Raw genomic sequence first — 25,597 nt, 5'->3', positions numbered from 1 at the left:
GGAGGGGCGTCTGGAGTTGGTTCGAACATGTCCGAAGCCATGAATAGTACTACTACCTACCGAGCCCCCGAAACTCCCATCACCGTCAATCTCAGCCTCGTGGGTATACCAAGAACGTCCATGCGTCGATCATCCACGTGCTCTTCATAATAAGCACCTCTCCCTTACCCCCCACTCCTGGCAAATCGCATCTCTCGATGGTGTTGTTGTTGGATCTAGCGACATGTCAAAGCAAAAGCACATTCCCTCCCGCCACACCTTTTTTATTTTTCTTCTTCTTTTTCTTTTCTTTTTTGCTGCCGTCGGAGAACCGCACTGTTGGATCAATCAAATCCAATCTCAGCTGAGCCGCATTGATTCCCGCATTCCGGGGAGACGTCATCCATGTTCTTGGTAAGGTAGACAAGGCTTTTCAGGTTTGGTCCGTTGGATGGGAAAAGACACACCACGTTTATGTGATGATGATCTGCTTGAGCCGAGGCTAAATCAGTCAACTCCGATATTCTTCTCTTGTCATTGTTATTGTTGTTTTCTATCATGACGGGCCCCTTCTATGGGTTCATGTTTGCTGCCGCTGCTGCTGCTGTTCTTATTGTTGAGGTTGAGGTTCAGCCATAGCTCAGCCCCACACAGCTACTAAATCGTCTTGGCCATTGCACTGCGCTCGATCGATTTGCTTCGTTTGTCGTGTTTTGATTTGACGACGGGTGTCTTTGTCCCTCTTTTTTCTTCCCCAGGCAATTGGATCCAGATCGCCCTCTCTTAGACGCGTCTCTCATCGAAGTATCTTGTCGCATCTCATCACACTCCCTAACTTTTGTTACCTGCCTGTTTGTTTGATTGATTGTTCCCATTGCTGCTATTTCGCCTGTTTGCTGCTCCTTGTTTGCCCCCTGTCCCCAGCTCGCTCACTCACTCACTCACTCACCCCCTCCCTAGTCTCACACTCACTCACACAACCCCCGTGATGGCCGACCTCACCATCCGCAACCTCACCATCACGCCCCTGGAGCTCCTCTCCGTCCAGCGCTTCCAGGGCGAAAAGGTGCGCACCGGCAACGTCGTGGCCAACGTCACCGGCGCCATCGCGGGCTTCATCAACGCCACCGACTTCTCCGCCCACCGCCTCCTGCCGCGCGGCGACTCGCACGACGCCCGCGACGTCTCCGTCCACCTCGACCCCTTCCGCGCCGTCCGCACCGCCATCCGCGGCCCCGACCCGGCCGGCCGCGAGATCCTCCGGCTGACCTTTCGGGCCGGCGACCGCCGCTATGAGACGGACGTGCCCAGCCCCTCGCGCAAGTCCGCCGTCATGAAGCGCATCGATCACGACGACGACGACAACGATGACGACCTGGACCTCACCGTCGTCTACGTCCCCACCGGCGCCTTTCTCGCCATCTTCTCCTCCGCCAAGCTCCACGCCTGGATGCGGCAGCTCGACGACGCCTGGCCCCTCCCCTTACTCTCCATCCCCGGCACCCACAACTCGCCGACCTGCCACACGGCCCTGCCCTCGGTCCGGTGCCAGTCCGTCGGCGTCCCCGAGCAGCTGCGCAACGGCGTGCGCTTCCTCGACGTCCGCGTCTCCGTCAGCCCGGACACCGACGCCCTGCCCCTCGTCCACTCCGTCTTCCCCGTCGCCCTCGCCGGCATAAAGTACTTTGCCGACCTCGTCGCCGACGTCTACCGCTTCCTCGACGCCAACTCCAGCGAGACCGTCCTCATGAGCATCAAGCGCGAGGGCGCCGGCCGCGGCACCGACCAGCACCTCAGCCGCCACCTGAAAGCAGGCTACGTCGACCGCCGGCCCGACCGCTGGTGGACCGAGCCGCGGGTGCCCTCGCTCGGCCAGGCCAGGGGCCGCATCGTCGTCGTGCGCCGCTTCGGCCTCGACGACGAGCTTCTCGCCCGCGACGGCGGCTGGGGCATCGACGGGCCCGACAACTGCGAGGACGGCACCTGCGACGGCGGGCACATCCGTGTCCAGGACTTTTACGACGTCACCGAGAGCCAGAACATTGAGCGCAAGATTGACTACAGCCGCGGCCAGCTGGAGCGCGCCGCCGAGCGCGAGTTCCGCCTTCACCAACACCACGATCACGATCACGATCACGGCGGCGGCGGCGGCGGCGGCCCGGACGCCGCGCCGACGCTGCCCATCTTTCTCAACTTTCTGAGCGGGAGCAACTTCTTCAACGCCACGTGCTGGCCCGAGAGGATCGCCGCCAAGGTGAATCCCGCCATTGTCGAGTACCTGTGCATCCGCCACGGCGAGGACGGCAAGGGGCCTAAGCAGCTCAAGGTCGGCGCGGGGAGCACCGGCATTGTCGTCACGGACTGGGTGGGTGCGAATGGCGACTGGGATCTGATTCGGTGCATTGTGGGCTGGAATGCGAGGTTACAGCTGCCTTGATATTGATTCATGTGATGTTGCAAGCTTGTAAGTGGAATCTTGGCATAATATTTACGTGAAACACGATTTGAGAGGGGATAAAGAGTAAAGAGAAGGGATTTTGGACAGGGTCACATAGGCAAAGAGCGCATACAGCGGATATAATAGGTGGTTGATAGATTCATCATTCAGGAGAGGTATAGACTATATAAAGCTTCCATGATGTTACACCGCTGTGACACATGAGCTTCATTTGCTAGCACAAGCTACAACAGCGGATCAAAAGCATCGTAATGGCATACATCTCGCTGCTTCATCATAATCTAACGCACTCAAGTCAGCAATTGCTCCACTGCCCAAGCGTTGTTCAAGCAATGATGTTTGAGAAACCATATCAGTTCTCCAAGGTGAAACTTTTTTTCGTCACGAGGAACTCGGCCAATGTAGATAATAGGTAAAGTCATCATGATGGTAGGGTAATTGGGAAGTAAGAAAAGAAACCAACCACATACCATTTCATCAGCCAGCGCAAGACATCGGCGATGCCCACCTAGACTGCTTCATACAATGTCAGCTTCCGGCTAAACAAGAACTGCATCAAGCATAGTAACAGCATTGACATCGTATATCTATCCCACAGTTAGCTACGTGCCTGAGCAATAACGGGCCACCAGCTACACTTACTATCAGAAGGTGTGAGTGTGTTCATTTCCAACAACGCCCGAAGGTGTCGTGGTCAGACAGTGTGAATACAAAAAATGACATTTCATCACAGAAATACGGCGCCAAGGTGAAATAGAAACAAGTTGTATAGTAAGTACCTATCGTTGTGCGAGTTAGCCGACAGGTACATTCCCAGCTTGGACAAGGAAATCAATTCCTATGGACCACGATCAGGTGACGAGATCTCATCCTGAGTTCTCCCTCCCCTTCACCACGAGGATTGTACGTCCTCGCTTTCTCAGGGATGAAAGGAAGAGAGGCTCGATATGTCCGCCCGTTCGTTCAAATTTCATCATGTGGGATAGGTTGAGCTGAGAAAATTTGTAGAATTACCTGTTGACAGTCTGAGTTAGCAAGCTAGCTTTGACAACAGTGTGACGGCATATAAAAAGAAAGCGTCAAGATCTCTGATCAGACAAGGCTGAAACTTATAAAACACGGTATCCACATCGTATATTAAGCATGAGGAATCCCTGAGGTGTCAAATGTTCATCATTTAGAGGGGGTGGGGTACTCGACGATGGCAAAAGAATGAAAAGCAGAAGCACCAACCTTTTAAAATTTGCAAATGACTTGCTTTGGATCGAGAGCGTTCCAGCCCGAGTACCTGGACATCTGTGACGCGTTAGTAGAGCTCGCGCACACGCCAACGTCTGAGAAATATGCGATCCAAAGCTTGTTGTTCAGTGAGGTTGTAAAAGAATTTACACTGTCACCATGGTCTGGTATGAATTGGATTGTTCATGAAAAATAAAGCATCATGTAAGGCGCAGTCAGAAAGAAAAGAGTGTAGCTTACCTTGAACATGTCCCTCAACCACCAGAGGCCGCACCAGAGCGTGCACTTGCAGCTCCGGAATCGAGCTTCTTCTGGTGGTTGTTGATTGTAAAGAAGGAAGAAGAAGAGAAGCTTGGAAAAATTCTCGGTAGATTTTAAAGGCAGCCCGCGCTAGCTCCGCTTTGGCACTAGGCCAGAAGAGAGTTGGAGAAGTCGAGAGGCAGCCTCAGCCCCGCACTGGGTGGCGCAGATCTCATCTGTGGCGGTGCTGCCAGCGCATTAGCGCGCTGCATGCTTGCGTGGCGAATGTCATTCCCGAACTTATATAGAAGCCCGTCACTTTCCCGTCGCCTCCCCTGGATGAGCTTCGTCTTCAACCTCTTTCAACCACCTCTCCGGTGAAAAAGAAGCCAAATTATCTCCAACATGGCGTCCGCGGGGGCGATATGGGGCCCAGTTGCCCTGCGTCTCCTCCGAGCCGCCGTGTCTCGGACGACAGCCGTGGTCCGGGACAAGCTCGCCAGCGCGGCAAAGCCGCTCCAGAACCCAGCACTCCAACCAGTCGCTGTGCCCGCCAGAAGCGGTCGACAAGCCCTCAACCCAGTGGCCCTTGCCACGCAACAGCAACGAGGTGCCCGAGGCTTCTCCAGCACCTCGGCCAAGCATGCCAGCAAGGCCGTCCGACGGCTCCTCAGCTCCGAGAGCGGCGCTCCTCGACTCGATCGATCCAGGCTCCCGAGCTCCAACACTTCTCGCCAAGTCGCTCAGTTCTCCGGACGAGCTCCTTTTGCGAGCGCCCTGCGGCCCAACCTGACGGGCGGAGCCATGCCCCGAACTGCCGGCGGCTACAGCCTGGGGGGCGGTGGTGCCCGATACTTTTCCCACACACCCGCAGCTCCTGCACAGGTCGTGCAGAATGTCTCGCAGGCAATGCGGGCCTTTTTCCTTTCCGGACAGCGAATCCGATACGACGGGGTGGGACCACGCGGTGAGGCCCAATACCGGGCCGTCTCCGTTGTGGAGGACGAGGCCATGCGTAAGCTGGCTGCCATGCCCAAGTTTGCCCCTGGCGCCTATGTCGACTTTCAGCTGAGCCCAACCATCACGGCCATGAGCCCTCTTGCTGCCGCCATCGTCCAGGCTTCCGGCACATCCGGCTTCCAGGGCGAGACGGTCATCCCGAGCCTCAACACCGAGGGATTCCTCGACGTCCTGTCGGCTGACTTTGGCCGCGCCTTGAAGGATCTGACTGCCATCTATGCAGACCTCGAGCGGCTTTCGGCCTTGGGCGACTTGCCAATCTCTCTCGAATCAGGCAACCTGCTTCGGGTTCGCTTTCCAGGCGTTGATGTCGAAACAGTGGAACGACTCTGTGACGACATTGGTGTCCAAAGGGGTGTTGTCAGCCAAGATGTTGGTTTTGAAAGGGCTACCGGCGCTAAGATGGCGTTGAGATTTCCTTTCGCACCAGACTCTGACAAGGCATTGACGTCCCCTGGAGGATCGGAGAGGTCGTTGGAAGGACACGAGCTGGATGACATATCTTCGCTCGGCGATGAGTCTTTTGTTCATGAGGCGTTTGCATATGAAAATTCGGAGAATCCATGGATGTCGGAGACGGACGGATATGAAAGCATGTCGCCTCCGGTGGAGTCGGAGCAGCAATGCTCTGAGGAGTACGAGGGCCTTGAGGGCATCTACCGGTTTCTGGAAGAATGCGACAAGGCCAAGGGCAGGTTGGGCTGACGCAGATGCAACGAGTATCTCCATGTAGCAGACGGAACATCAAATCACAGCGACAATGACCGTGTCAGTCAGGACCAACACAGCATACGACGTTATGATATCCGAACATCCACGCTCTTTTTCTTCTCCTTTGTATTAACTTAACCACCATTTAGCTTAGCTTAGCTTACGACGAGAATGAAGATTTCCTTTGTGTGCATTCACATACTTGTTAATTCTATACCTCTTCCACGTATAGAGTCCACGGACGATGTATTGGCGTGGTACTCGGCGTTGGTGAGAGCCGGCATCATATCGCCTTGCTGGACCTGAGCGTCCCTAAATCTGGCCTTTCGAGACGTTTCCGCCAGAGCTGGAGGGATACGGTGGGCCCTTTAGGAGATTGGTATTGGTCGAGATGTGCTGCAGGAAGATGCCAAAGGAGAAGAGATAGGCACAGCAGAGGTCGCAGTTGATGACAGAGACGGGCGGCATGGTTCCGGGTGGAGGCTGGACGGGATTGCGCTGCATCGCGTGACTCGGCAAAAAGCACGACGCTGCATCCAAATGCATTCGGCGTTGCTCTGTGCAAATGCAGGTGCAGATGCAGGGTGCCGAAGTCGTATCTTATCGCTTATCGATAACACTTCCTCTTCTTACATCATCCAAATTGAAGCACATGCTCGGCGTTAGTCCATCACCAAGTGTTCCCTGTTAAAGGCTCAGGAAACAAGCTGCAAGGGACAACAGCTCTTCGAATTTACACCTATTCTACTGCTTCAAAGGATCCAACCCGAAATTCTGGGGAAATAAAGACTTTATCAGATCATCTCGCAGACGTGATAACGCCACCCGAGATTGACTTCGCGGGGTTACTCGGCTGCCGACCAGAGACCCCCCCGGCAGAAGCACTTCTTCCCCACAGGACGGGCGTTGCCTCGGCTTGGAGCTTTGCGTGACCGAAACCGTTCGCTCACCTTGTCTCGTTGATCGTCCATCCATTTAATAAGCTGACGGGCCTCCCCCAATTCGTTTCCACCTGCGTTTTCGCTGTCCGCTTTTGCTCGCGATACGAGATACCCTCAATCCATCCATTTTATCTCTTCGATACGTGAATATATCTACACAATGTCTGGACCTGGTGTTGGCTTCGAGTACCCTCCCCAGCCCGTTGCGTGGCTGAAGCGCGATGTGCTGCTCTTTGCAAACTCCATCGGCGTGACTGCCGACGAGCTTCACTACCTCTATGTAAGTTGCTGTTGCCGGCGAGGGCACGACGCTCTCCTCGAGAACGCAATTGACAGTTTCATTTCTATAGGAACTCCACCCCAACTTTGCCGTCTTCCCTACCTACCCTACCGTCCTGCGTAAGTCCTCCATCGCGAGCATCTCCAGCATGGTCCTTGCGCAACCCGTCCTAACAGATGAGCGAAACAGCATTCAAAGGCGACTCACAAGAAGTCATCGACTTCTACGCCTCCCAGAAAAAGACCAAGATCCCCGGCGTCCCCGACTTCGACTCGCGCCGCGTCGTCGACGGCCAGCGCAAGATCGAGTTCCTCAAGCCCCTGCCCGTCACGTCCGCCGGCCGCAAGTTCGAGCTCCGCCAAAAGGTCCTCGGCGTCTACGACAAGGGCCGCCCGGGCTCCGTCGTCGACAGCCAGCTCGAGCTCGTCGACGCCGACACCAACGAGGTCTACACGCGCCTCCTGGCCAGCTCCTTTTTCGTCGCGCAGGGCAACTGGGGCGGGCCCAAGGGTCCCGCGACCGAGAGCTTTCCCCCGCCCAAGGACAAGAACCCGGACTGGGTGCTGGAGCACCACATCTCCAAGGAGGCGGCGCACCTGTACCGCCTCAACGGCGACTACAACCCGCTGCACGCGACGCCCGAGCCCGGCGTCAAGATGGGCTTCCCCGGTGCCATCATGCACGGCCTTTATTCGTGGAACGCCACTGCTCATGCCATCCTCAAGGCCGTGGCCGGTAGCGACCCGACCCTTATGAAGGAGTACCAGGCCCGGTTTGCCAGCCCCGTGATGCCCGGCGACAAGCTCATCATCAAGGTCTGGAGGACGGGCGAGAAGAAGGGCGACTTTGAGGAGATTCGGTTTGTTGTTGCCGTCGAGAACGGAAAGGTGTGCTTGAGCAACGGCCGGGCTCTGGTCAAGGTTCTGGGAAACGTTGTGGGGGACATCAAGGGAAAGCTGTAGATGTATGATATTGTGCCATTTGATGATGTGATGTAGAGGGTCCCACGATAGGTTCCTTATCAGCGAAAGTACATGTATTTTACGTGTTATTTATAGCCTCAACAAACTCAAGAAAAATCAAAGATCAATAATCAAATTTTATTCCCTGATTGATAAACCCCGAGGCAACAATTTGCAAGGAAATTTATTTATAATTGCTGCCTCAAGATGCGGATGCTCTCGAGCAATAGTCGCTGCCTGCGTCGGGAATTTGGTCAAATTCTGCTGCCTGACTGAGCATCTCCTACTTGTACCTGCCTTTCCCCCCCTTATTATATCTCACCTTCTCATATCTCATCTCAAGCCCAAAACATGCCTCTCTTTTTCATGACGCCTCTTCCACTTCCACTCCCACGCCACACATAAAAACGGAAGATGAGCCAAACACAGTATATCGGCCAGCGAATCTCTTATGATGGCGCGGCTTGCACAGTCCGCTACATTGGCGGGGTTGAGGGCACGACAGGCACCTGGTTAGGCGTCGAGTGGGATGATGCCGCACGGGGGAAGCACGATGGCTCTCACAAGGGCACTCGCTATTTTACTTGTAAAACTTCGCATCTCTCTGTCTATTCACCGCCGGGCTAGCTGACGCAGACATGATAAACCGCAGGCCTATCAAAATCCCCCACGGCGGCCTCCTTCGTCCGCCCAACCCGCCCAGCAGACCCTCCCCAGAGCTTCCTCTCGGCCCTGCACGAGCGCTACGTGGCCGACGCCCCGGGCCAGGTGCAGGGCCGGTCCAAGACGGAGATTGTCGTCGGGGGCAAGGTCGCGCAGGAGATGGGCTTCGACAAGATCTGGCGGCGGCAGTCCCGGCTGCGGGAGACCAAGATTGTCATCCTCGACGGGCTGAGGGTCGCCACGGCGCGGGACGCCGGCGACGTCAACGACGACGGCGAGCCCAAGACGATCGGGGAGACGGCGCCCAAGATTGTCGAGCTGGACCTGAGTCGGAATCTTTTTGAGAGGCTGGGGCCGGTGGTGGAGATTTGTCGCGATTTGAAGGATTTGCAAAAGCTTGCCATCAAGTGAGTCTTTGTCCCCCATTTGATTCGATCTGCCACCCTCGTACTGACTTATTGCTGCAGCGGGAATAGGTTTCAAAATGTTCTCACCGATGAGGCACTACAGGGCGCAGAGTCCGTCCTTGGGGGTGTGACGGAGCTGCAGCTGGGAGAGACGCTGCTGAGCTGGCAGGAGTTGTGCCTCATAGCCAGCAAATGCCCTTCTTTGACCACCCTCCTCGTAGGGTCCAACCAGCTGTCGACTTTGCCACCTACAGGCGAACTCAGTCTACCATTGACTCTGACATCCATCAATCTGGAGTACAACGACTTCACGAGCCTGTCAGACATTGCCTGCCTGACGTCGCTCAAGGCCCTTCGCCATCTGCAACTCAAGGGAAACAACATATCAGCAATCACCGCCTCCTCCGACTCTCCCCCGGTCGTCTTCCCTCCTTCCGTGCAATACGTCGATCTCTCTTACAACAAGATTGACAGCTGGGCCTTTGTCGACAAGCTGACGGCGGCCTTCCCCGGCATGACCGGGCTCCGCATCACGCACAACCCAATCTACTACTCCATAGACGCCGACTCCAACGCGCAGTCGTCGGACGAATCCTTCATGTTCACCGTCGCCCGCATCGCGCCGCTCAAGACGCTCAACTTTACGCACATCTCCGCCACGGACCGCACCAATGCCGAAATGTTCTACCTCTCGCGCATCGCGAAGCAGCTCGCCACCGTGCCCGAGGCGGCGGAAGATTCCGTCAAGGCCCTGCACCCGCGGTACGATGAGCTGTGTGCGGCGTATGGTGAGCCGGACGTCATCCGCCGCGAGGAGGTGAACCCCAATTTCCTCGAGGCTCGCCTCGTCACCGTCGAGTTCCATTACGAGGCGGCGGCGGCGGCGGCGGCGGCCCTAGAAGGTTCGAAGAAGAAGAAGAAGACGACGAGGACCGTCAGGATCCCCAAGGCCTTTGACATTTACGCCGTCAAGGGTATAGTGGGCAAGATGTACGGCTTGGCGCCCCTCAAGCTACGTCTGATCTGGGAGACGGGCGAGTGGGATCCCGTGGCCGGGTATGATGAAAAGGACGGCGATGACGACGGCAGCGATGATGACGAAGATGAAGAGATGGCGGAAGCGGACGGAGACGGCCAGGAGGCGGCAGCAGGAGGGGGTGAAGCCGATGACCAGGCAGGGCGGTGGGTGAAGAGGGAGGTTGAGCTGACGGATGGGCCGAAGCAGCTGGGGTACTGCGTCGATGGGTTGAGGGTGAGGATCAGAGTCGAGGCATCACGCAACTAGCTAGAACACGTGCTTCTCCTTAGAAATAGAAGAGTTGATGATGAATGAACACTATCTTGAGTTTTCAATGGTATTGCCCTTGTGCATGTTTTCCCTCCAATGGTTTCATCAGGTGGAAATCATGACACACAAGGTTGATGCTCGTTGGATGGAACAAGGAGCTCAATGGGGGAGTATCTTTTCAACTTTAGAGATGTGACCATACGTACATTTGCTGAGCCGAACGAATCTCTTGACAATTACGTACGCGACGAGGAGGAGATGCAATATGCAAACGTAATACATACTCGTAGCCGTAAGGCGCCCACCGTTACACATACTACTCACACACATAGACACCACCGACATATGATAGGTATGTTGTCATTCTCACGCCCTTCTTCTCCTCCACCTCCTGCTTTTGCGGATTTCCGCAGCAAAAGCGTCAAGCATCTCATTCAATTGTCCCCCCCCTCTTTCGCCAAGACCACGGGAGAGGGACCCCCGATGACAGACTTTCACCATTCCTAGTTGTGTGTGGGGAAAATTTGGTCCAGACGATTGTCGACGTGGGCCATAGGATTCAAGCATCAAGACTGGAGGAAAAAGCAACCTTACCTTGTAAGCTTTACTATTTCCCCGTTCCTCCGTCTTTTTTTTCGCGGGGAATGTCGCCCTTTTCAGGCTTTTGGCCCTTTGCCTATTTGTGTATTGTGTGTGTGAGAGTGTATGTTAGCCAAGGTATATAAGGGACGTCATATACTAGACACAATGGGGGAGATGAAGCAGTAGGCAAAGCAGACCAAGATACAGACTTGTCTTTCCTTCCAAGGTCGAAAAGCCATTTCCTCTCAAAGGATCGCGATCACACAACTCACCAAGTCACACTTCACCTCCTTGTTCATCTCCTCTCACAAAACAACAAACAAAAGATGCTCTTCGTAAACGCCATCTGGCTGTTCCTCGCCGCCACCTCAGCCTCAGCATCATCCTCCTCCTCCTCCTCCCCCTCCTTCACATGGCACTGGCGCAACAACCCGGGCGTCAAGCCCGTCTCCCCCCTCGGCCGCACCGTCACCATCGACGTGCCCCCGGACACCGACATCTGGCGCCCGGCCCTCTCCAAGCACAACTTCACCGCGCCCTACCTCTACACCGCCGTCCCCGCCTCGCGCTTCCAGAGCGTCCAGGTCACCGTCACGGCGCCCTGGAAGACGCTCTACGACCAGGGCGGCCTCGTCCTCTCCTTTCCTAACAAGCACAACAGTCCCAATCGCGAGCGCTTCATCAAGGCCGGCATCGAGCTCAACGACGGGGCTCCCGCGCTGGGCGTCGTCGCGACGGACATCTTGTCCGACTGGAGCCTGAGCCCCATCATCACGGAGCAGCAGCCGCAGACGACGGGGGAGAACGCAAAGGCAACGATACTGGTCGAGCGCGATGGTACCGATGCGTGGGTGTATGTGCTCGAGAACCAGGGCAGCACGAGGCGCGCGCTGAGGCAGGTCATTTGGGCGTTCAACGAGGACGACGCGCAGGGCCTGGCGAGGGAGGTCGAGGTTGGCATCTATGGTGCGAAGCCGACGGAGGAGTCGGGCGAGGGCCATGCGAGGGATGGCATTGCCGTGACGTTTTCGGGGTTCGCGCTGGAGATTGTCTGAAGATACATAGTTATTGGGGGCGTTTGTGTGTTGATGATGCTTCTGCCTGCCTACTAGCCCTTTGATAGTATTAGTTGGTGGTTCGCGTCAAATTCTGCAAAAGCTCGTTTGCTGCTGCACCTGGTGAATTGCCAAAGTCCGTTCGCCCTGAATAAGCCTCGAGTTTGATGCCTCTTCCTAGCACAGTTGATAGTCTGTTTCAAAGTCATTTTTTCTGTAAAGTTGGCTACTTCTCGCGTGGAAATTGCCCAAAGTCCGTTACTGAATAGTAGCCTCGTCTGTTGCGTTGTCCCTGAACGGGATTAATATCGCCGTATACGCAACACATGTCCGGAGTAAAGCACAGCCACGCTATTGTAATGCCAAAAAGAACAGAATCGAGTCCCATCGAATCTACGTCGGGCCATACAAGTTATCAATCTAAACCGGCAATGCACAAACATCTCCGGAGGGCGAAGGGCGAGATCGGTTCATGCCCCCCAGCTCTCGCGCTCCGATCGCCGTCAGGAGATAGTCTAACCCCGTCAAACCTCGAAATACGCTCCCCGGCATAACACACACACACACACACACACAAGGAGCGTAAAAGAAAACAAGGTTTAGCGCCCGACTATCGAACGCGTGCCCGCCAACGGGATAGTAAGTAAGGACTTTGTATCTCCTTGCGAAAAAGTTTCTAGAATCCGGAGACCGGGGCGCTAATAAGGCTGGGCAGAGGATCGGGTTTGCGCCGTCGGGATAAAGTGAATAGTATGCAGAAAGCCGCGTCGTTATATCCGATTGCCCAAAGGGGAAGTATGGTGTCGTTACATCATTGTCGCAAATTGCTGAACAAGCAGCGGGGCTGGATGGCGATAGTCGTTCTACTATATAGAGAGGTGGGATGCTTAGGAGAATGAGTTGTTTTTGAGGCAAGAGTGGAGAGACATTGGTAAGAGCTTCTAAGAAGACTATCCTTTTGCTCCCGACAGCTTCGCTTGTGCTTCACTTAGAACTATTCGATTCATATAAAACAACACAGAGCAAGATGCCTACGGTTATCGGCAGAGAAGTTGGCCCCATCGGCTACGGCCTCATGGGTGAGTCGGAACGAACATGAAGGAAAAAGTTCTTCCTGTTACTGACATTTCCTTCAGGCTTCACTTGGCGACCAGAGCCTACCCCTGTGGACCAGGCCATTGCCGCTCTCAAGACAGCAGTTGAAAATGGCATGACCCTCTGGAACGGCGGCGAGTTCTACGGCACTCCCGAGTGGAACTCCATGACGCTGCTCAAGGCATACTTCACCAAGTACCCAGAGGACGCCGACAAGGTCACGCTCATCATCAAGGGCGGAGCGGACCTCAAGACGCACAAGCTCGACGGATCTCCCGAGGGCATCCGACGCTCACTCGACAACATCCTCAACCAGCTCGGAGGCGTCAAGAAGCTGGACCTCTTCAGCTGCACGAGACGTGACCCCAACACTCCCCTCGAAGTGACCTTTGGAGTCATCCAGAAGGAGTACATCGACACGGGCAAGCTTGGTGCCATCGCGCTTTCTGAGGTCAGCGCCCAGACCATCCACGAAGCGGCCAAGATTGCCAAGATCGGTACCGTCGAGGTCGAGCTGAGCATGTTTTCTCCGGATATCCTTACCAACGGTGTTGCCGCGGCTTGTGCCGAACACGACATCCCCATCACCGCCTACTCTCCCATTGGACGAGGAGTAAGTTCAATCTCTCTACTCGAAACCACTCGCCGCATACAGATTAGCTGACTCCATAAACCGCAGATGCTCGCCGGTAGGTTCAAGGACCCTCAAGAAGTCAAGGTCCTCGGCTTTATTGCTTCGTTCCCGCGCTTCCAGAAGGAGGCCTTTGAGCACAACATGAAGCTGGTCAACCACGTCGAGAGCCTCGCCAAGGAGAAGGGCTGCACTCCGGCCCAGCTCGCCATTGCGTGGGTGCACGGTCAGGGCAAGCGGCCCGGTCGACCAACCATCATCCCCATCCCCGGCGCGACTACCGTCGAACGTGTCAAGGAGAACTCGAAGCTTATCGAGCTGACGGAGGAGGAGGTGAAGAAGATCGACACCATTGTCGAGTCATTTGACGTGGCTGGCGCTCGCTACCCTCCCGGCGTGCCCATCAGCACCTAGACGAGCAGTTGCTTCTTTTACCAGCGTCTGATTATGTATGTTAGAAACAGCACATATAAAGTTCAATCGACAAGCAAGCAGAGCGTTGTGAAATCAAGAGGTCAGGGGTGAAATTGTCCACAGACGGTCAAATTGGCTTGAGCCAAGATGACCTTGAGCATTGCAGAATTCATCGAAATGAATACATCATGGTGCAGGTCGACACAAAGAAAGGAGCGTATAATGGTTCAAACTTACTCTATCCATGCCATTGCATCCTCAATTGAGTCAGCCAAGCGCCAGTCCGAAGAGTCATTTCGTGTTAGGCGAGTGAAGAAGTGTTCAGAAAGAAGGCAAAAAGGTCTGCTGCGGGTAAAATATCTCGTCTATGGAGGCTCACGTGACACTAAGAAAGCGGGTAGCTGAGAACTTAATCCTCACCACTTCAACCCCTGTCAGATACTGGGAAACTGTAAAGACAGCCATCAAGGTAGGATAGAAATCCTGAAGAAAGCTTACACCTCAAAAATAATCGTTGCTCATAATCTCTTCTACCTCACACTGGTCTAGGGGTATACATAGAAGCTCACCGTCATCAGTCATTGCACATAAGGATACCAAGAAAAGGAACATTAAAGGGTGCCATGCATGCCATAAACCAAAAAGGGGGAAAGAAAAAAGAAGAAATGCTAAACCATCATCGCTCCATTCATGCCCACGGCCTCCACCCTGTTGACAAGCTTCTTCACATTGGCCCATTCTTCATTCTTCAGTCCTTCCTTGCCGCCCAAGCCGCTCGCCACTTCAAAGACGGTAAGGGAGCCGTCGATGCCTCCGGTGGCCACGCGTTTGCCGTCGTTGGGCTCCCAAGCCAGCTTATTTAAGCTCTTGGATAGCATCGTCCTACCATCTTTCCGGCTGCTCGGTGAGATTCTCGATACCGGCTCCTCCGTGTCTATGGCAATGTCCCAGAACTCCAGCCATCCCGCTCCGTCCACGAGGGCGAAGACGCTGGGCTTCACAGGTGACCACCTGGCATCGTAGACAACGTCCTCGCGGACAAAATCTATCAGCGGTGAGATGGCACCATCCCCAGCACCAATCGTCGACGTGGCCGCAGGAGCACGAATCTTCCAGAGCTTGACGCTCCAGTCCAGCGACGACGAGATGGCCAAGTCGCCGAGATCCACGGGGCCCCTGGCGGGGTGGAAGTCAACCGACATGACAGGGGCCGCATGCCCCTTGTAGCTGATCTTCTTGTCGACACCGGCCTTGGCGCCGGCGCGGTCGTATCGGTGGCAGGGGAATATTGTGCCCTCTTCGCTTCCGACGAGGAAGAATGTGGGGTCCGTCTGGGGAAATGATAGACAGGTAGGGCTGACATCTTCGACCGCCACCTTTGCCTGGCTGGGATTCTTCAACTCGAGCAGCTCTTGTGGCTGCGCAAACACGTCCATGCTCCAGCCGCAGACAACGCCGTCTGTGGAACATGAGATGATATTATTGGCGTTCTGCGTACCCACAATGTCCACGCAGTAGATTGGGTGTGCGTGGCCGTAGCCCGTCAACGGTGTCTTTTGCACCGGCGCAGACTTGGCTCGAGTATCCCATAGCAGGACCTGGCCGCTGTACGAGCCGCCAACAATGAGGTTCGGATGGTAGGGCGAGAACTTTGCCGTAAGGATATCGGACTGGGCGGTGAAGACATACTCCGGCCGGTTGTGCATGTGGACGTTCCAGACCTGGACGAGGCCATCGGGTTCGTGGGGTGCTGTTGGATTCTTGGTGTAGGACGCGAGCACGAGCTCGTTGAATTTGGGAGAAAAGTCTATTCCACTGATCATTCGCTTTTTAGACCAACGATCATCGAAGAACTGCGTCACCTCCTTGACTCGATGCGCCCCCTTGCCTCCCGTGTTGCCGCTTTCTTCGTCTTTGTCTTCGAGATCCTTGCCATGCAGGGCGTAGTCGGTAAGAATATCATATGTCTCCTGGTCCAGGGCCCTCTCAATCACCTTTGTCGACTGCTCCAGGAAATCGACAAATTCGTCCGAGTGGGTGACGGCTTCCAGTTCTTCGGCAGTAAGTTCTCTGATCGGATAGTTGTGTGTGGAAAAGGGCTGGGCTGCCGCAGCGCCCTCGGCCATGCGCTCTTTGGTCGCCCGCAGCTCTTCTTCCACCTCTTGTCGGATTTTCTGGCGCAGCTCCTCCTCTCGATCCCGCTCCTTTCTGCTTAGCCGTTTGTTCGGCGTTGATGTCACGAAGTCGTCTGCATCAGAGGCAATCGATTGAGCCCTTGTTCTGGTCGGCGTAGCCCAGTCATCCGTCGTCTGTACACCTTTGCTGTAGGAAAAGACCTCCTTGACAGGACTCGGCGGGCACTCGTACACGGTAGTCAGAGGCACCGTGGTAAGATTCAGCGCCACAGGGGTAGGGCCCGGCGTCGCTTGTCCACCTTGTCCGGTCAGGGACGCCGTCCATTCGGAGGTCACATTGCTGATTTCGCCGCCGCTGAGCACACTATTCGGCCTGCTTCCACGGGGCGCAGGCGATCCAGGGGGTCCGGTCCCGATGGAGCTGGGCCTGCTACTACCGACCAAGCTGTCAATCAGGGTTTCGATCTCGCGGCGACTGTCGCCTCGGGGTGTTGGTGATACGAGCTGTGTCAAACAGTCTGTCAGCGGACGCGCGCAAGGTCAACATTGGGCGAACGGGCTGAAGAAAGGACAAACCTCGCTGGGCGAGCTCATGCCAGTGCGGTTGTACGGCGTCTGGTTGGAAGCCCGAAGCTCCCTCTGGCGCTTAAGCTCTGCGAGCTTCGCCTTTTTGGCAAGAATCTCTTCTCGACGTTGCTGCATCGTGATTTCGCCCAAGTCCCATCGCGGGACTCGCCAGAACAGGAGGGTGAGGCCAAGGTGCGCCGGATCAAGGAGGGAGGTCAAGCCACGGCGCCACGGAGGGTTTCGCAGCAAGACAGCGCTTCAGAGGGGGGCGGGGTCCGAGTAGTAAGGCGTTGGGCAGTTTTGCAGAGGGATGACATGAAATGAAGGGAAGCGGTTGAGTAATGGAAGAATGAGGTGGTGAGGACAGCGATCTGGTCGGGTCACTCCTTTTCCATCCTCTGTAGGAATATGTATTTGGGAACCACAGAAGCCTGCCGTTCACCGTACAGTAGGCACTGGCCCTCTGTCTGTCGGTATCGGCAGCTAGAGGCGATTGCCGTCCATTGAGCTTATCGCCTAACGTCTGGTCACCGTGGACCTGCGGCCAGCGCTGGCAGCACGTGACTGCAGCGCCTGCTAGTGCTGGAGCCCAGGCCTGGAGCCGGGCCAGCAGCGGCCGTCCGGGCCTGGAAAAACTGAGGTGCGACTTTTCCCGAGGACATTTTCAAATCTTCATCCCAGGCCCAGTCCCAGTCCCCCAGCCGACGCAACAATTCCCTCGACCTCTTCGCCCGGGTTCCTCGACGGCCATTGTCGACCCCCCAGATCCGCCCGCTCTCCCCGAACTCTGTCTGCAGCAGCCGCGCGACCTGCGATTTTTACCATGTCGTCAACGGGAGTCAACGTACGTTCTTGCATTTGCAGTCCTCACCCTCGCAGAGCCCAACCGCAGCCGTCCCGCATCGGCCTCGACCCTGCGCCGCCCGCGTGCAATTGGCCCTCCCTTGGCGACGCAAGGCTGATTCAAGTGTGATTCCAGGTCCTCCGGTGGTCCGCCCTCGCCTTTGGCGTCTTCTACGGCTTCTCCCACCAGCGCACAATCACTGCGACACAGCGAGCTCAGCACGCGCAGCACGAGTACGAGCAGAAGCAGAAGCTGATAGAGCAGGCCAAGGCCGAGTACGCGAAGAAGACGAAGCCGGCCGCGGCAGCAGAGAATGATGGTACGCACATTTGCGAGGGGGTGGCATGGCGCCTGTCTCCTTTGTCTCCTTTCTCCCCCGCGGGGTTATTGCAAGCCGGCCCACGGGATGGAGGGGGGGAGGGGATAGGGGATGCACATGTCAGGATTTGGACCAGCAAAGCTAACTCTGGAATAGCCGCTACGGATGTCAACAGCCCGGAATTTGACCTCGAGAAATACCTACTGAAGATCTCCAAGGAGAACCCTTGACCGAACCAAAGCGCGGGCTGATGGAGGGGTGCTGAGCAAAGCAAGAGATGCATGCTGAAAAGCGAGTGAGAGAGAGATTCGGGCGAACAAAATCTGGTCGTCGAGGAGACGCAAAAAAGCCTTGAGAGGCGTAATGAGACACCACAGACTGCAAAGGCAGTGTATATCTGAAATTACACATGGCGCCGCTGCATAGAGGTTTCCTGGGGTCTTTTTTTGTTTTTGGTGAGCTGTACCATGTAAAAATATGCGCAATTAGACGTTTCAAAATGGAAAAAAGAAAAGCTACAAAGTATCGCCAAGACTGTGAGAAGCAGTAGATCCCCATGACTGACGGTTTCCCCATGCATATGAGAGGAGCCCTGCGACTGCGAGAATAGCAGTTGATATCATCGAGAGGTGCAGTATCAACGAGGTGGAACGATATCTCGCACCAACGGATGTTTTGACTCTTATCTTTCTTTTACATACCGTCGTTAAAGATGTACCAAAGCACGAGATCACACGGTCTCTCTTCCCTCAAAGATCCCGAGCAACATCTGACAAACTCAAGACAGCTTCCCACAGCTTCAACTCTCATTCATGCCCGTTTCCACTTTTCCAATTGGCGCATGAAGCTCCAAGACACTCGTGTGTGATAACATGCTGAAACTGCCGCCCCGGGAAAACACCGGACCCCGGCTCTGCCCCACAGCGTTCTTGACATACGTAGCACCTTGATAAAGAAAGCTCCAAGCTGTCCTCACCACAGACCACCTGCGCGCGGCTTCTGAGGGTCAGATCGAAGAATCTCCATCAAACTGAGATTCACCCTCGACACCAGTAGCCACAATGGCGGCAAAATCCCCCCAAGGGCCCGCCGTAGGCTACACCACCGACAGCACGCGGACGCTGCTCCGGGTTGTCATTCTGTGCTTCATTGCCGCCGCCGCCATCTCCAGCCGTCTCTTCTCGGTTATTCGTAAGCTGCTCCTCCAGCCAGCGGCCAGGCTGTTTGGCGATGCGATGCTGCAGCATCAGCCCAATTGCGTTGCCCAATTGCCGCCGTGGTGGTCTCCAGAGTCTAGAGAAGCTTGCTGACTTGCCTTGTACCAGGATTTGAAAGCATCATCCACGAATGTTAGTGACATACACCATGCCATCCATGGTCCGTCCAGACGCCGCAGACTAACAAACCACATCTAGTCGATCCCTGGTTCAACTTCCGCGCAACAAAGTACCTCGTCGCAAATGGCTTCCACAAGTTCTGGGACTGGTTCGACGACCGAACATGGCATCCTCTTGGCCGAGTCACCGGAGGCACCCTGTATCCCGGCCTCATGGTCACCAGCGGCGCCATCTACCACGCCCTCAGGACGCTGACAGTCCCCGTCGACATCCGCAACATCTGTGTCCTGCTTGCGCCGGCCTGCTCAGGCCTGACTGCGTTTGCCACATACCTTCTGACCAACGAGATGACGACGTCGCCATCTGCCGGCCTCCTGGCTGCCGTCTTCATGGGCATCGCGCCGGGTTACATTTCGCGATCCGTCGCCGGCAGCTACGACAACGAGGCCATTGCCATCTTCCTCCTCGTCTTCACCTTTTACCTGTGGATCAAGGCCCTGAAGCTGGGATCCATGCTCTGGGGAGCCCTCTGCGCGCTCTTCTACGGATACATGGTGGCCTCGTGGGGTGGATACGCCTTCATTACCTGTCTGCTGCCCGTCCATGCGCTGGTCCTCATCTGCATGGGCCGATACAGCACTCGCCTCTACGTCAGCTACACCACCTGGTATGCCCTGGGAACATTGGCCAGCATGCAGATTCCTTTCGTCGGCTTCCTGCCCATCAAGACCAGCGAGCATATGCCCGCTCTCGGTATGAGCATTCGCTGTCCGTGATGCTGGCGTCAATATGTATCAACTAACATTGTTTCCTTAGGCATCTTCGGCTTCATCCAGCTCATTGGTTTCATCCAATATGTGCGATCTGCTATTTCTGGGCGCCAGTTCCAGACCTTCCTTGTCACGATCCTCGTGGCGACCTTTGGACTCGGTCTGCTTGGTCTCGTCGCGCTCACTTCTCTGGGCTACATTGCTCCCTGGAGCGGACGCTTCTACTCGCTGTGGGACACTGGTTATGCCAAGATCCACATTCCCATCATCGCCTCCGTCTCTGAGCATCAGCCCACCGCCTGGCCGTCCTTCTTCTTCGACTTGAACTTCCTTATCTGGCTCTTCCCCGCCGGTGTCTATCTGTGCTTCCAGGATCTCAAGGACGAGCACGTCTTCGTCGTCGTGTATGCTTTGTTTGGAAGCTACTTCGCCGGCGTCATGGTACGTCTGATGCTCACGCTCACGCCCGTCGTCTGTGTTGCCGCCGCCATGGCAGCCTCTCAGATTCTCGACACCTACCTCTCCTGGAAGACGCCTGTTCCCGTCGAGGAAGAGCAGGAGGCGCCAAAGAAGGCCAAGGGCGGTCTCCGCGGAAGCGACAAGCCCACTGTCGGCATTTACAGCAACCTCACCAAGGTGATGGTGTCTGGATCGATGCTCGTCTACCTCCTGATGTTTGTCTCTCACTGCACCTGGGTCACCTCAAACGCCTACTCCTCGCCCTCAGTGGTTCTTGCCAGCCGTATGCCGGATGGAAGTCAGCACATCATTGACGATTACCGGGAGGCTTACCAGTGGCTGCGCCAAAACACCAAGGAGGATGCCAAAATCATGTCCTGGTGGGACTACGGCTACCAGATCGGTGGCATGGCCGACCGCCCTACGCTGGTCGACAACAACACCTGGAACAACACCCACATTGCTACCGTCGGCAAGGCAATGAGCTCAAGAGAAGAGGTCAGCTACCCCATTATGAGGCAGCACGAAGTGGACTACATCCTCGTCGTCTTCGGTGGCCTCTTGGGCTACTCTGGCGATGATATCAACAAGTTCTTGTGGATGGTCCGCATCGCTGAAGGCATTTGGCCCGAGGAGGTCAAAGAGCGAGACTTTTTCACTCCTCAGGGAGAGTACCGTGTTGATGAAGGTGCCACCGAGACCATGAAGAACAGCTTGATGTAAGTGGACCAAAGTAGAGAAACGAGGTCGCTCAATGCTAACGACGAGCTTAGGTACAAGATGTCGTACTACAACTACGCCTCTCTATTCCCTGCTGGGCAGGCCGCTGATAGAGTCCGTGGCGTCCGAATACCCGACCAGGGGCCTGTTCTCAACACGATTGAGGAGGCTTTTACCAGCGAGAACTGGATCATTCGCATCTACAAGGTCAAGGACCTGGACAACATTGGTCGTGACCATGCCAATGCCGCAGCCTTTGAGCGCGGCCAGAAGAAGAAGAAGCCCACCAAGAAGAGGGGCGCCCGTGTGCTTCGCGTGGATTGAAAAGACTAAACGTGTGTTTACGGAGGGATATCTAAGGGAGGCTCACAGAAGCCAACAAAAAGAAGGCTGGGGCTCGAGTGCTTCCGTATTATCTAGGCAGCAGCTACCTAGTCTAGAGTGTATATCAATTCTATTGTCTGAAGAGATCATATTCACGAGACGATTGTCGTCTCTTGCTCTTGACTGTGACTGGTGTGCAAGGCCGAAGCTGATGTTACGATTCAGTTCATATGTCCAGATCCAGAGTTTATGAACACGTCCGATGGTTTACCCCTATCTCGCTGGATCACGTCGAGGCACCTTCATCAACAGACAACATCAGTCGGATGTACTAGATCTATTCCATCCAGTCTTTGACTGCACAATCCTCTCGAGATTTGATACTGTCAACTTCCACCGAATAAAAGCTTGGGCCTCGTGGTGACAGCCTTGACAGCTGCGAGGGCACAGGCGGAAGGGGCTCGCCAGCTGGCACACAATTCGCTTCCACAGCACATCTAGAATAATTCTTCCAGTCGCGCTTTTTCATCCCAAGTCACCTTCGCTTCACTTTCATCTCACTTTTTTTCTCACTTTCCCTCTTCTCTCTTCCACTCACTTTCCGTCTCCTCCGCTCTCGCCTCTTCTCCTCCCGACTTCCTTCTCTGACAACCTTCGACCTCCACCTCCACCTCACTTCCTCTACCATTCATTCAATTGTTTCGCTTTTCTCCCCCTTTTTTGTCCTCTGGATAACAATACCCTATTGGTTTCCACCTCTGGATAACAATCGCCCTCTCGAATTCCACCTCGCCTCACTCTTCACCTATTCAGGTCCCCGGCACAATGGGTGGAAGCAGCAAGAAGAACCGACGCAAGAACCCTGCAGATGACAATGAAGTCGATCTCCTCACTCTTGCTTTCAATATACCCACGCGCCGTGACTTTGAACGTGCAGAACGAGAGGTGGCCCAGGAGGAGATCCACACGCAGGGCGTCCGAGTCCAATACGACGCCGGCGAAGACGAGTCCTCCCTCCTTTCTCAACCAGACATCACCCGATCAGACACTCCCGACGCCGACGAGACGCCAAAGGCTCGCAAGCTCTTCAAGCCTCGCCATCAGCTTCACGCCAAGGAACACGCAGCTGCTGTTCAAGCTTCGTCCCCCAACGACCATCTGAAGCCCGCCGACCAAGAGCCGCCCCCAATGCGACGAGCTTCGCGGCGGGAGTCCAAGTCCTCCAAGGCTCGTGAGAGGGCCTCCTCGAGCCCAGCCTCGTTCAGGGCTCCCTCTCCCGCCTTTGCCATCCCGGCTTCGGCCACTTTCCCTCGCGCAGTCCCCAATTACGCCCAGCAAGGTGCTAGTTTCGCTGCTCCAGACGCTTCCACCAGGCCTCTTCATCCCAGCATTGGCGGCTATCAGCCTGTGTTTGCTTATCCCGCGGTGTCCGTGTACCCTCCGCCGCCTCAATATTACTCGCCTGTACCCAGTGATCCTGTTGCTGGTGGCCACCAATACGCACCCTTTCCCATGACCCCAAAACCCGCTGCCAATGCTCACGCAACCCCCCAACCGTCCGGTTTGGTTTCCCAGCAAGTCCAAGATATTCAGAGCAAGCTTGACGAAGTGATTATGAAGCTGTCTCAGCACCCAGAGGATGTTGCTTTGAAGAGCACCTTGTCGACTCTACAGACCAAACTCAACACCAAATTGAATTCGCTGTTGGGCATGGAGACGCGAAAGGAGTCAGAGGCTTCGGATGTTCCTACGACTCACGATTCGAAGTCCACACCAGCTCAGCCGCAGGCCGCTGCGCAGCAAGACAAAAGCCACAAGAGGACAATTCGCCATCACCTGTGTACCGGCTGCGGCAATGTTCGCTCTCCCGACTATCACAACAAGCATCCCCTCATCCCAGGAGGCAATCCTTCCATGAACTATTGCGAAGACTGCTTTGAAGAGAAAGTCGAGAATGGGGACTCAAAGTATCACTTCTGCTATGGCTGCGGAGCTGCTAGGTCAAAGGAGTTTCATCGCAACCATCCAATCTCCAGAGGCGATACACCTTTTCCAAACTACTGCTCGGTATGCATCGAGGAAGTTCGATCTGCCGAGACTATTGCTGATGTCTCCATGGTGAACTTTGTGAGTACTTTGACCGCCGCCCTGCAAAGACATACATCAGAGCGAGACTAACGGAAAGTCAATTGCAGAATCCTGGAAGCCGTCCCAACAAGAACGGTGCATCCCACTACGGCGCCGCGCGCGATCAGGCTCAGGGCAGCAAATTCATCAATGCATTTGGGCCAACGCAAGAGATGAGTGACCAGGAGGATCAACCAGACGTCTTGTTGTTTTCGGCACACAGCGAAACGAGCGAACAAGTTCACCCTCGGGAGAAGAAAAAGATTCCACAACCGCTGAAGCTCTCGACGAGCGGTCCCCAGCTGAGCCCCTCGAACTCTTCACCCGATTCTCCGTACTACCCAGTTCGCCATGCTGGAACAACCCAGAGGCGAGCGCAGAGAAGCCCGCTGACTAGCCCCGGCAGTCAATACTGCAGCTCCCCTGATACTCCGCCCACGCCCAAGTATCAGCCCCCTTACGTTGAGGATGTTGTTTCGCCCACCCAAGAAACGAAGCTGCCATTTGGAGAAACACAGACCGATCCAACTACGCCTGGCAAGCAGTACTCTCAGGAGAACCGTGCTCATCACTCTACAAAGGCTGCTAAGCCTGGTAGTCCCCAAGAAACATCTGACGGCTCTACCGAAGGGCAGACTTTCACTGATGACTCGGCTCATTCCATCGGAAGCAAGTCTGTGAAGTTCAGGCCAAAAGTTGACATCCGATTCTCAGACTCTCGTACATCGAGCAACGCCTCCTCTCATGCCCAGGTTGTCGAAGAAGATATCAAACCAGACGAAGATACTATACCCAGCCGTGTGGGCATATACGGAACCTCGCCAGTCAAGTCATCGGGCGGCTATTACTCGAGACATCAGACGTCTCACGGCGTACCATCCTCTGTTGCCGCAGAGGACGAAGCGAACGAAACCATCCCGGAGAGAAGCTACAGAGGAGCCTTTTCCAAGGACAGCCCCGCGGCTTCGTGGCTGCCCCCTACATCCAATGCTGGGAATTACTGGTACTCGACTCCCTCGGCGTATCACAGTCCCACGTCCCCAAGCACCGAAAGTTTCACTGGATATCGGCCTGGTGCCCGCTCGACCTTCAATTATGGCTCCGGTGGTATTGGAATGGGGGCTACAGGAGTGCCGCCACCGCTTCATACAACTCGCAGCAGCCCGGGACAGCCCAGTACCAAGGAGGGCTCAGAATCCCAAAAGTCTCCCAAGTCCCCCAATTCTGGCCCACAACATCAAACGTTTGCTGGATCCCCCGGCAATGGCTGGAGTTATTCTTACTCGTCGTCTTACGGGGGAGGGCAAGCCGACGAGTCCACGTTCAGGAAGCCATCGCCCTGGAGTACCTTCTCCTCTTGGTATGACCCCGAATGTCATACAATGCGAGAAGACTCTTCGTACAGTCAGGACTACAGTGACTATTCTCAGCCGAGTTCCAATCCTTACTATCAACCTCGCAAACGAAGCTTTCCGGATCTGAGCAGCTATTGCTCCTTCGGCACTCAACCCCGCCGCACTCCCGGCAAATGGGCAAAAGAGTATAAAAGCACAACGACAAAGGCGCCCAGGCCGACGCCGTATTGGATCCCTGAACCCATCATTGAGGAGCCGGATTCCCCCGACAGTTCGCCGGCAAAGAAGCCCAGCATGATCGGTAGGCTGATAAGGTCATGATCTGTCCTACCTCGTCCTCTAGCTAACAGTATTTCAGAGTTCAACATTGAGATCTCTCCCAAGTCGACCAGCAATACCGCCACTAGCTCGTCCCCTGATTCTGTGGAAGACGACTTGGACCGCATTGCCGGATCCGAAACAGATGGCGACTCCGACGAAGAGAATGATCTCAGCAACAGCAGCCTTGACACGCCATCTCTTGATTAAGCTTGTGGGAAATGTGAAAAGTTGCAGCCTGACAGTAATTCGGATTTGCTATGCAACCACCATGTATCTGTGTCATTTTTTCTTTTCTCTTTCCTTCTTTTTTCCCCCCTTTTTCTACTAACCGCCTTGTTTGCTGTGGGATCAACC

At 55.3% G+C, this 25,597-nt stretch overlaps 10 protein-coding genes across 10 annotated transcripts; 9 read left to right on the top strand and 1 right to left on the bottom strand.

Annotated features, from left to right (window-relative positions):
• The first annotated feature begins 903 nt into the window (after positions 1-903).
• BBK36DRAFT_1136135 (phospholipase) lies at positions 904-2,440 on the top strand. The gene is given in 2 exon segments (XM_024892875.1): positions 904-948; positions 968-2,440. 1 exon segment carries the CDS (start codon positions 968-970, stop codon positions 2,414-2,416), a length of 1,449 nt encoding a protein of 482 aa, XP_024747772.1. The 5' UTR covers positions 904-948; the 3' UTR covers positions 2,417-2,440.
• A 1,816-nt stretch (positions 2,441-4,256) lies between these two features.
• BBK36DRAFT_1136133 (hypothetical protein) lies at positions 4,257-5,651 on the top strand. The gene has a single exon (XM_024892874.1). It carries the CDS (start codon positions 4,322-4,324, stop codon positions 5,639-5,641), a length of 1,320 nt encoding a protein of 439 aa, XP_024747771.1. The 5' UTR covers positions 4,257-4,321; the 3' UTR covers positions 5,642-5,651.
• Positions 5,652-6,382: 731 nt separating this feature from the next.
• BBK36DRAFT_1136131 (Thioesterase/thiol ester dehydrase-isomerase) lies at positions 6,383-7,858 on the top strand. The gene is made up of 5 exons (XM_024892873.1): positions 6,383-6,576; positions 6,698-6,707; positions 6,743-6,868; positions 6,939-6,987; positions 7,058-7,858. Exons 3-5 carry the CDS (start codon positions 6,749-6,751, stop codon positions 7,828-7,830), a joined length of 942 nt encoding a protein of 313 aa, XP_024747770.1. The 5' UTR covers positions 6,383-6,576; positions 6,698-6,707; positions 6,743-6,748; the 3' UTR covers positions 7,831-7,858.
• A 222-nt stretch (positions 7,859-8,080) lies between these two features.
• On the top strand, positions 8,081-10,289 carry BBK36DRAFT_1136130 (RNI-like protein). Its single transcript, XM_024892872.1, is given in 6 exon segments — positions 8,081-8,221; positions 8,245-8,416; positions 8,483-8,900; positions 8,961-10,238; positions 10,252-10,254; positions 10,265-10,289. 3 exon segments carry the CDS (start codon positions 8,245-8,247, stop codon positions 10,183-10,185), a joined length of 1,815 nt encoding a protein of 604 aa, XP_024747769.1. The 5' UTR covers positions 8,081-8,221; the 3' UTR covers positions 10,186-10,238; positions 10,252-10,254; positions 10,265-10,289.
• An 807-nt stretch (positions 10,290-11,096) lies between these two features.
• BBK36DRAFT_1171015 (hypothetical protein) lies at positions 11,097-11,825 on the top strand (the record flags this gene model as incomplete). The annotated part of the gene is made up of 1 exon (XM_024895518.1): positions 11,097-11,825. The coding sequence occupies one exon, from the start codon at positions 11,097-11,099 to the stop codon at positions 11,823-11,825; it is 729 nt and encodes a 242-aa protein (XP_024747768.1).
• A 1,027-nt stretch (positions 11,826-12,852) lies between these two features.
• Positions 12,853-13,965, top strand: BBK36DRAFT_1179542 (Aldo/keto reductase; the record flags this gene model as incomplete). The annotated part of the gene is made up of 3 exons (XM_024896178.1): positions 12,853-12,904; positions 12,962-13,533; positions 13,600-13,965. 3 exons carry the CDS (start codon positions 12,853-12,855, stop codon positions 13,963-13,965), a joined length of 990 nt encoding a protein of 329 aa, XP_024747767.1.
• A 525-nt stretch (positions 13,966-14,490) lies between these two features.
• BBK36DRAFT_1136129 (WD40 repeat-like protein) lies at positions 14,491-16,876 on the bottom strand. Its single transcript, XM_024892871.1, has 2 exons — positions 16,677-16,876; positions 14,491-16,604 (listed from the first exon to the last, which is right to left on the bottom strand). Exons 1-2 carry the CDS (start codon positions 16,800-16,802, stop codon positions 14,634-14,636), a joined length of 2,097 nt encoding a protein of 698 aa, XP_024747766.1. The 5' UTR covers positions 16,803-16,876; the 3' UTR covers positions 14,491-14,633.
• A 487-nt stretch (positions 16,877-17,363) lies between these two features.
• BBK36DRAFT_1136128 (hypothetical protein) lies at positions 17,364-18,223 on the top strand. Its single transcript, XM_024892870.1, has 3 exons — positions 17,364-17,511; positions 17,647-17,830; positions 17,987-18,223. Exons 1-3 carry the CDS (start codon positions 17,491-17,493, stop codon positions 18,058-18,060), a joined length of 279 nt encoding a protein of 92 aa, XP_024747765.1. The 5' UTR covers positions 17,364-17,490; the 3' UTR covers positions 18,061-18,223.
• A 639-nt stretch (positions 18,224-18,862) lies between these two features.
• Positions 18,863-21,440, top strand: BBK36DRAFT_1179531 (glycosyltransferase family 66 protein; the record flags this gene model as incomplete). Its single annotated transcript, XM_024896177.1, has 5 exons — positions 18,863-19,021; positions 19,156-19,179; positions 19,246-19,920; positions 19,984-21,115; positions 21,170-21,440. Exons 1-5 carry the CDS (start codon positions 18,892-18,894, stop codon positions 21,438-21,440), a joined length of 2,232 nt encoding a protein of 743 aa, XP_024747764.1. The 5' UTR covers positions 18,863-18,891.
• Positions 21,441-22,265: 825 nt separating this feature from the next.
• Positions 22,266-25,450, top strand: BBK36DRAFT_1133604 (hypothetical protein; the record flags this gene model as incomplete). The annotated part of the gene is made up of 3 exons (XM_024892106.1): positions 22,266-23,567; positions 23,636-25,223; positions 25,281-25,450. The coding sequence occupies 3 exons, from the start codon at positions 22,266-22,268 to the stop codon at positions 25,448-25,450; spliced, it is 3,060 nt and encodes a 1,019-aa protein (XP_024747763.1).
• Between the last annotated feature and the right edge of the window lie 147 nt (positions 25,451-25,597).

The sequence above is a fragment of the Trichoderma citrinoviride genome, assembly GCF_003025115.1.
Source record: "Trichoderma citrinoviride strain TUCIM 6016 unplaced genomic scaffold BBK36scaffold_11, whole genome shotgun sequence".
Classification (NCBI taxonomy): domain Eukaryota; kingdom Fungi; phylum Ascomycota; class Sordariomycetes; order Hypocreales; family Hypocreaceae; genus Trichoderma; species Trichoderma citrinoviride.
Note: the sequence above shows the minus strand (reverse complement) of the source record. Positions and strands in the feature narration are given on the sequence as shown.